The sequence below is a fragment of the Babylonia areolata genome, chromosome 10 (assembly GCF_041734735.1).
Source record: "Babylonia areolata isolate BAREFJ2019XMU chromosome 10, ASM4173473v1, whole genome shotgun sequence".
Lineage (NCBI taxonomy): Eukaryota > Metazoa > Mollusca > Gastropoda > Neogastropoda > Buccinidae > Babylonia > Babylonia areolata.
In genome coordinates this window covers 4,568,917-4,578,916 of record NC_134885.1, presented here as the reverse complement: position 1 = coordinate 4,578,916, position 10,000 = coordinate 4,568,917, and the positions used below count along the sequence as shown (strand labels likewise).

Below are 10,000 nucleotides of genomic sequence, written 5' to 3'. Positions count from 1 at the left end.
CCTCCTCCTCTTCTTTATCATTATCATCATCATCATCATTATCGTCGTCCTCCTCCTTATCATCGTCATCATAGTCATCATTAACATTATCTTCCTCCTCCTCCTCTTCCTCCTCCTCCTCCTCATCATCATTATCGTCATCCCCCCCCGCCCCCCCTCCCCGTTTCTCCTCCTCCTCCTCATCATCATTATCATCATTTTTTCTCCTCCTCCTCCTCCTCATTATCATCATCAACATTATCCTCCTCCTTCTCCTCTTCGTCATCATCATTATCATCTTCGTCGTCGTTTTCGTCATTGATCTCGCCTTGACCCTCATTATCATGAGTATTGTCATCGTGATCGTCATCAACCTGAATGCCAATCATTTTCATCATCGTTGTCGTCGCTGGCGTTGTCATAGTCATCACCTTCACCACCTTCGGGGGGTCATCATTATCATCATCATCATCAGACGCAGCATCTGTACTTCGTCATTCAGGACGACGAGGAGGATGTTGATGATAATTACCATAATGATGATGACGATGATGCTGTTTGGTGGTGACAGTACTGATGACGATGATTCTTAATTCAAGTATTTGTAACAACAACAACATAATCATCATCATCATCATCATCAGTAGTAGTAGTAGCAGTCGTCGTCGTCGTCGTCGTTGTTGTTGTTGTTGTTGTTGTGTATAATTTTGATGACGATGATTCTTAATTCAAGTATTTGTAACAACAACAACAACATAATCATCATCATCATCATCATCATCAGTAGTAGTAGCAGTCGTCGTCGTCGTCGTAGTTGTTGTTGTTGTTGTTGTGTATAATCTTGATGATGATGATGATGACGACGACGATGTTGATGATGATGATGATGATGATTATGACGTGATGGCGACGATAATAATGTTATATATGACGACGACGACGATGACGACGTTGTTGATGGCGATTACGATGATGATGATGATGATGATGATAATAACGACGTGATGGCGACGACAAAGATGATGATGATAACGTCGATGATGATGATGATGACGATGACGATGATGAAGTTCCATGGAACCCGGACAGTGTCTGACAGGTATGTGTGTTGTGTGGGCAGGTCCAGGAACTGTTTCATGACAGGGTTCTTTCCCTTCCACACCGGTTTGCAGGTTGGAAAACCACTTTATGCATACATTTCATTGTTTTATTTTCTCCTTTGTTTATGAATAAAGCAAGACCATTTTTGGTGTGAATATATATGAATCATACACGGACAAAGTCCTAAAATTGCAATTCGATAGTTATAAAACTGGCTGAGTTGTGAATGAATGAAGATTTAAATGAAAGTGTTGGGCAAATTTTCACCCGCGAGGTACGGTGAAGGATTTTAACTTTTTTCTTCTTCTTTTTTTTTTTCTTAAAAAAAGGGGGGGGGGGGCATGGAGGGGATAATGAATATTTATAAACAGTTTATTTGTGTGCATATTCGAGTGTGCTGCAATCTGTTCTTGGTTGACGCTTAAATGTGCACTGAGTTATGCGTAACGATGGCAGTCTTCCAATTCATTGGTGATATGAGTTTTCATCTACGGCTCAAGATGAAAGCAAAAACATACAGACACTCAGACACAGACACACACACACACACACACACACACTCTCTCTCTCTCTCTCTCTCATTCTCGATATATATGTGTGTGTGTGTGTGTGTGTGTGTGTGTGTGTTGCAGCAAACTGTTCTCCCCCCCACCCCCCCCCCCCTCGCTCCAGTACACACACACACACACACACACACACACACACACACACACACACCCTCATCGAATGACTAGCGTCCAGAATTACCTCTCAAGGTCTTGTGAAGGGGGAGAAAATACTGGTGACTCTGCATGGATTCCAACCAGAGCGCTCAGATTCTCTCGCTTCCTAGGCGGACGCATTACCTCTAGGCCATCACTCCACATGTATAATTATATCACATTAAACAATGCAGCAGGCAAGGGGTCTAAGCTGGGATCACACGTGAGCGGGTCTTGAAGGACTTTGCCTTGTCTGTCTTGTTCTGTCTGCAACTTTTTTTTTTTTCTTCTTCTTCTTTTTTCCCTCCCCAGTACAACGTGATCAAACCGGCCCAGCCCAAGTTTCTGCCAGCTAAATTCACCCTGCTCCCTCAACTGCTGAAGAAAGCTGGCTACGCCACGCACGCCGTTGGAAAGTAGGTCACCCATTTTGACCTCCGATTGTGTGTCAAGGTCACAGAGAAAGTCTCTTTTTTGTTGTTGTTGTTGATGCTGCTGTTGTTGTGAGAAACCAGGGTTCCTATCAGTTCCAATAGTGATTTATTTTTTAGATGCTAATATTTTACTCATATCATCGGAGATGCTAGTCTCTAAAGATATGTCGTTTGAGGTGCCTGCCTTTACAGTTATCATTGGAGATGGTTATCTTTACACAAGGCAGTTGGAATACTGATCTTTAGAGATGACATTTTGGATAGTGATCTTTACAGATGGCTGTTGGGATACTTTTCAGATGGCATTTGGGATAATGATGTATACAGATGGCACTTGGGCTACTGATCCTTAGGGACGGTGTTTGTAATATCTTTATTTACAGAGGGACTTGGGGTACTTTACAGATGACATTCAGAACAGTGATGTTTACAGATCACACTTGGGATACTAATCTTAACAGTTGGCATGTAGGATTTCGATCTTCACAGATGGCACTTGATATACTTTACAAGTTGCATTTAGAATAGCGATGTTTACAGATTATACTGGGGGTACTGGTCTTTATAGCTTGCACTTAGGATACTTTACAGATGACACTCGAGAAACGTATCTTTACAGAGGATATTTGTGAAACTTCAAGGATGGCACTAAGGATACTGATGTTTACAGAGAATACTTTGAATACTTTGCAGATGGCACTTGGGACACTCATCCTCACAGAGGACACTATAGACATTTATCTTTACACATGGCACTGAAGGAACTTTACAGATGGCACTTGGGATGCTTTACAGATGGCACTAAGGGAGCTTTACAAATGGCACTTAAGGAGCTTTACAGATGGCGCTTGGGATACTTATCAGATGGCACTTGGGATGTTTTACAGACAATTAGAAATACTTTGCATATGGCACTTGGGATACTTTACAGATGGCACTTGGGATACTTTACAGATGGCACTAAGGGAGCTTTACAAATGGCACTTAAGGAGCTTTACAGATGGCACTTGGGATACTTTACAGATGGCACTAAGGGAGCTTTACAAATGGCACTTAAGGAGCTTTACAGATGGCACTTGGGATACTTTACAAATGGCACTTAAGAAGCTTTACAGATGGCACTTGGGATCTTTTACAGACAATTAGAAATACTTTGCATATGGCACTTGGGATACTTTACAGATGGCACTTGGGACATTTGCACTTGGGGAATGCTTTACAGATGGCATTTGGGGAATGCTTTACAGATGGCAGTAGGGAATGCTTTACAGATGGCACTTGGGATTCTGCAACTGGAAGTACGTTCCCACAGAACGGGGCTTCGACACCTTCCTGGGATACTACACCGGATCACAGGACTATTACACCCACATGCGTGGTGTGTGTATATCGTCATGTCCACTTTCTGTTTTCCTTGTAGTGATTCTATCTGTCTGTCTGTCTGTCTGTCTTTTCTCTGTCTGTCTCTGTCTCTCTCTGTCTTCCTTTCTCTCTGTGTGTCTGGTCTCTGTCTCTCTCTCTCTCTCTCCAGCTCTGTCTACCTGTCTGTCTGTCTCTCTGCCTGCCTGTCTCTGTCTATCTATCTATCTATTCCTCTGTGTGTGTGTGCGTGTGCGTGCGTGCGTGTGTGTGTGTGTGTGTGTGTGTGTGTGTTATGGTGTGTGTGTGTGTGTGTGTGCGCGTGTGTGTGAATGAAGGATTTCCAGGGTGGATGTGGAGGTTTTTGCTTGCGTGCGTGTATTTACTGATTCAATCATGTGTACGCATACTTATATATAATGTACAAGTATGTAAAATGTGCTTGTTAAATATTACATTATTTTGTGAGTGCACTTGTGTGTTTATGTGTGTGCGTACGTCCATGCGCACGCACGCGCGTGTGCGTGCGTGCGTGTGTGTGTGTGTGTGTGTATGTGTGTGCACGCGTGTGCATGCCTCTGTCTGTGTGTGTGTGTGTGTGTGTGTGTGTGTGTGTGTGTGTTGCAGAAGGCGGTTTCGATTTCCGACTGAACAATACAGTTTTCCATAAAGCAGACGGAGAGTATTCAGCTGTAAGTATCTCACTGCAAACTGAACTTGTAAGCACCCGCTGGTATTTTCCACAAAATTTCACCCTAAAGGGTGGACGTAAACAGGGGTATTTTATTTTACCCTTTATAGGAGCCCCCTTCGCTTACTTAGTTTCACTGCACAGCGCTGAGAGTGAGAACAAAAAGGTTTACGAAACAAGACACTGCGTCTTGGAGTGACGTCATGCTCTCACTTGCGGTTTTTTTGTTTGTTTGTTTTTTCTGTTCTTTTTTTTTTTTTTTTTTTTCCAATGACGCATCGACATCTCTTGCAAGCGTTCTTTTTTTTGTCTCTAGATCAAAACATCTGCACCGCTTTGTAAAACACCCACAATTACAAACAGCAAACCGAATAATCATTATATATATATATATATATATATATATAGTAATGTCCAATTTCAGCATCCTAAATTGTTACACCTATTGGTTACATTTCTATGGTTTTGTGAAAAGCAAGATGGTGTTTAGTGACTGAATCCACCCCCATCAAAACTGCGTAAATTAACTCACTCAGTACGGCCAGTCCTCTCTTCTCCTCTACACAGACCCCTCGGATGTCCAGTGGGTGTCTGAATGACCCAACCTTTAGCTTCCGTCGTCAGAATTGTGGTATTCTTTGTCAACATTCACGTCTTCAGTATAAAAGCCTTCCGCTTGCAATATTTTAATGATGGTAATTGGGGTGAAACGCTGTTAACGTCGTTTCTTTCGCCGTTCATATGGAAAGAGTTAACGTACAGAATAAGAGTTGAAATCCACCAAAAATGGGTTACAACATCTACTAATGGTAATATATATTGTTTCATACAGGCATAAAAATTTCCGGTAAAAAAAAAGGTGCAATAATTTCATTAGGATGCTGAACTTCGACTTCACTTGATTTTATTGACTCACTTGTGTAAACAAAGTGAGTCTATGTTATAACCCCGGTGTTCGGTTGTGTGTGTGTGTGTGTGTGTGTGTGTGTGTGTGTGTGTGGTAAACTTTAACATTGCCATTTTGTCTGGAAATAGTTTGTCTGCCAATACCAAATTTGGCTTAATTACACATAGTAGGAGAAAAAAAAATCTTCACAGTAATAGCAATAATAGGTTGTACGTCTCCCGAATTTAGCCATATTTTCGAATCAGTAACAGTTCATTTCGTTGATTTTAGTTTTGGATTTCGAAAACCGCTGTTACCCATATGTTTGGTTGGTGAAGAAAAGAATATATATATATATATAAAGTAAGCAGATCCCAATATCACGTTTGCGTGACTTATTTTTTCTATTCCTTTTTTTTTCTTCACCATGGTGTGTGTGTGTGTGTGTGTGGACAGATGACGTTTACTGCGCGTGCGGAAGAGATCATCCGGTCACATGACCAGAGGAAGCCGCTGTTCCTTTACCTCCCCTTTCAGTCTGTGCACAATCCTCTGGAGGTAATTGATCAGAGGACACTTCGTCACTGACACTGACGAGGAAGAGGAGGAGGTGGATGACGATGACGATTACGTTACTTAATATGTTGATGATGATGATGATGATGATGATGACGGTTGTGGTCATGGTGGTGGTGGTGGTAATGATGAAGGAGATTATGTTCATGTTGCTTAGATGTCAACTCTCAAGTTTAACTCACTCAGTACGGCCAGTCCTCTCTTCTCCTCTACACAGACCCCTCGGATGTCCAGAGGGTGTCTGAATGACCCAACCTTTAGCTTCCGTCGTCAGAATTGTGGTATTCTTTGTCAACATTCGCGTCTTCAGTATAAGAGCCTTCCGCTTGCAATATTTTGATGATGGTAATTGGGGTGAAACGCTGTTAACGTCGTCTCTTTCGCCGTTCGTATGGAGAGAGTTAACCACATAATATACAACAATCACACTGATAACCATGAAACAATCACAGAAGATAAAAATACCTAAATGGCAGCATAGAGTACAGCACACACACAATAATCACAATTATACACATGCAATAATTGTGGTAAAAGGACAGGCATAAAATATCATACCAAAACAGAACATTTTCATAAAATGTACAATATGCCATTCAACAGTGTTTTAATGATGTCATACCACTGACACACGTAAATATTTAAAGAAATCACATAATTGATTATCGATCATTGCCAAATAGATGCATTTTGGTTCTTCTTCTTCTTCTTCTTCTTTTTCATCATCATCATCATCATCATCATCATCATCATCTTCTTCTTCTATTCTTCTTCTTCTTCTTCTTCTTCTTCTTCTTCATCATCATCATCATCATCATCATCATCACCATCATCATCATCATCATCATCATCATCTTCTTCTTCTTCTTCTTCTTCTTCTTCTTCTTCTTCATCATCATCATCATCATCATCATCATCATCTTCTTCTTCTTCTTCTTCTTCTTCTTCTTCTTCTTCTTCTTCTTCTTCTTCTTCTCCTCCTCCTTCTCCTCCCTCTTCTTCTTTCGATGGTGGTCTTAATAATAATGTAATGGTAGTGAGAAGGAGGAGGAGAAGAAGAAGGAGAATAACCTGTCTGATAGAAAATGTGTACATGATAGAGTGTTCTGTGTTCTAAGCCGACAGTACAGTGTGTCCTGTCTGATAGGTTCCGAAACGGTTCGAGGACTTATACGCCAACATCCAGACCAAATCCAGACGTCTCTATTGTGGTAATCTTTGTCCGTCCGTCCGTCCGTCCGTCCGTCTGTCTGTCTGTCTGACATTGTATGAGAATGGGAGGTTGTGTGTGTGTGTGTGTGTGTGTGTGTGTGTGTGTGTGCGTGCGTGTGTATGTGTGTATGTTGGGAGGGGGGTGGGGTGGGGGTTGATGCGTGCGTGCGTGCGTGCGTGCGAGTGTGCTCTTTACAAAAATTAAATCCAACAGCCGCCAGTATTCCCCCCCTCCCCTCCCCCCCACCCAACCCCCCCAACAAAATTATATACTGTGAGGTGTTTAGAGCTCATGTGGGGAGACTAGACTAGCTCCATATAAGTGCAATGCAATATGATTGTTATTCTAATCACAATACAGTTTTTGAAGATAACGATAATGTGCACAGAGTGTCTTACTGGGCAGGCATGGTGTCAGCTTTGGACGAAGCCTTCGGTAACGTCAGCAGAGCCCTTGAGGAGACGGGAATCGCCAAGAACATGCTGCTGATCTTCACCACTGATGTGCGTCGTCGGTGTTTGCTTGAGCGGGTTGGGTTTGGGTTTGGGTTGGGTTGGGCTGGGCTGGGCTAGTATGGTTTGGGCTGGGCAGGGTTAGTGTGGTTTGGGTTTGAATTATTTGGGTTGGGTTGGGCTGGGTTGGGTTAGTATGGTTTGGGTTGGGCAGGGCTAGTGTGGTTTGGGTTTGAATTGTTTGGGTTGGGTGGGTTGGGCAGGGCTAGTGTGGTTTGGGTTTGAATTGTGTTTGAATTGTTTGGGTTGGCTTGGGCAAGGTTAGTATGGTCTGGGTTGGAATTATTTGGATTGGGTTGGGTTGGGCTAGTATGGTTTGGGTTGGAATTGTTTGGGTTGAGTTGGGCTGGGTTGGAATTGTTTGGGTTGGGCTGGGTTAGTGTGGTTTGGGTTGGAATTGTTTGGGTGGGGTTGGGTTAGTGTGGTTTGGGTTGGAATTGTTTGGGTTGGGTTGGGCTAGTATGGTTTGGGTTGGAATTGTTTGGGTTGAGTTGGGCTGGGTTGGAATTGTTTGGGTTGGGCTGGGTTAGTATGGTTTGGGTTGGAATTGTTTGGGTTGGGTTGGGTTAGTGTGGTTTGGGTTGGAATTGTTTGGGTTGGGCTGGGTTAGTATGGTTTGGGTTGGAATTGTTTGGGTTGGGCTGGGTTAGTATGGTCTGGGTTGGAATTGTTTGGGTTGGGTTGGGTTAGTATGGTTTGGGTTGGAATTGTTTGGGTTGGGTTGGGTTGGGTTGGTGTGGTTTGGGTTGGAATTGTTTGGGTTGGGTTGGGCTAGTATGGTTTTGGTTGGAATTGTTTGGGTTGAGTTGGGCTGGGTTGGAATTATTTGGGTTGGGCTGGGTTAGTGTGGTTTGGGTTGGAATTGTTTGGGTTGGGCTGGGTTAGTGTGGTTTGGGTTGGAATTGTTTGGGTTGGGCTGGGTTAGTGTGGTTTGGGTTTGAATTGTTTGGGTTGGGTTGGGCAGGGCTAGTGTGGTTTGGGTTTGAATTGTTTGGGTTGGGTTGGGCTGGGTTAGTGTGGTTTGGGTTTGAATTGTTTGGGTTGGGTTGGGCAGGGCTAGTGTGGTTTGGGTTTGAATTGTTTGGGTTGGGTTGGGCTGGGCTAGTATGGTTTGGGTTTGAATTGTTTGGGTTGGGTTGGGCTGGGCTAGTATGGTTTGGGTTTGAATTGTTTGGGTTGGGTTGGGCTGGGCAGGGCTAGTGTGGTTTGGGTTTGAATTGTTTGGGTTGGGTTGGGCTGGGCAGGGCTAGTGTGGTTTGGGTTTGAATTGTTTGGGTTGGGTTGGGCTGGGCAGGGCTAGTGTGGTTTGGGTTTGAATTGTGTTTGAATTATTTGGGTTGGCTTGGGCAGGGTTAGTATGGTCTGGGTTGGAATTATTTGGATTGGGTTGGGTTGGGCTAGTATGGTCTGGGTTGGAATTATTTGGGTTGAGTTGGGCTAGTATGGTTTGGGTTGGAATTGTTTGGGTTGGGTTGGGCTAGTATGGTTTGGGTTGGAATTGTTTGGGTTGAGTTGGGCTGGGTTGGAATTATTTGGGTTGGGCTGGGTTAGTGTGGTTTGGGTTTGAATTGTTTGGGTTGGGTTGGTGTGGGCTAGTATGGTTTGGGTTTGAATTATTTGGGTTGGGTTGGGCAGGGCTAGTGTGGTTTGGGTTTGAATTGTTTGGGTTGGGTTGGGCAGGGCTAGTATGGTTTGGGTTTGAATTGTTTGGGTTAGTATCGTCTGGGTTGGAATTATTTGGATTGGGTTGGGTTGGGCAGGGCTAGTATGGTTTTGGTTGGAATTATTTGGGTTGGGTTTGGTTGGGTTAGTATGTGGTTTTGGTTGGGCTGGGTTAGTATAGTTTGGGTTAGCTGGGTTAGTATGGTTTGGGTTGGCCCAGTATGCTTTTGGATGGGTTGGTGTGGCTGGGTTGGTGTGGTTTGGGTTGGGTTGCGATAGGTTGCGCTGGGTTGGGTTGGGTTGGCATGTTTTACATTGGATCGGTATGGTATGGTAATGGTTTGGTTTGGGTTGGGTTGGGTTGGATTGGTAGGTGTTTGGTATGGGTTGGGTTAGTATGGGTTGTTTTGGGTAGGGTTGGGTTGGAATTGTTTGGCTTGGTATAGGTTGGGTTGGTGTGGGTTAGTATGGGTTGGGTTGGTATGGTTTGGGTTGGGTTGGGTTTGGCTGGGTTGGTTTGGGTTGGGTTGGTATTGTTTGGCTTGGTATGGGTTGGGTTGGGTTGGTATGGGTTGGGTTGGTTTGGGTTGGGTTTGGTTGGGATGGTTTTGGTTGGGTTGGTATTGTTTGGCTTGGTATGGGATGGGTTGGGTTGGGTTGGTTTTAGTTGGTATGGGTTGGGTTGGTTTAGGTTGGTATGGGTTGGGTTGGGTTAGTATGGGTTGGTGTGGGTTGGTTTGGGTTGGGTTGGGTTGGGTTGGGTTGGGTTGGTATGGGTTGGGTTGGGTTGGTATGGGTTGGGTTGGGTTGAGTTCGGCTGGTTTGGGTTGGAATTGTTTGGGTTGGGTTGGGTTGGTATGGGTGCGTACTGTATGCATGCATGTGT

The 10,000-nt window shown here is 43.9% G+C and overlaps 1 protein-coding gene across 1 annotated transcript in view; it reads left to right on the top strand.

The window, feature by feature from the left end:
* Positions 1–10,000, top strand: part of LOC143286731 (arylsulfatase I-like) — a 20,988-nt gene that overhangs the window by 4,967 nt on the left and 6,021 nt on the right. Inside the window, exons 3-9 of the mRNA XM_076594450.1 lie at positions 1,100–1,151; positions 2,094–2,197; positions 3,487–3,593; positions 4,202–4,266; positions 5,608–5,709; positions 6,875–6,938; positions 7,346–7,443. Coding sequence (XP_076450565.1) covers positions 1,100–1,151; positions 2,094–2,197; positions 3,487–3,593; positions 4,202–4,266; positions 5,608–5,709; positions 6,875–6,938; positions 7,346–7,443 — 592 coding nt within the window. The remainder of the gene's footprint in view (positions 1–1,099; positions 1,152–2,093; positions 2,198–3,486; positions 3,594–4,201; positions 4,267–5,607; positions 5,710–6,874; positions 6,939–7,345; positions 7,444–10,000) is intronic.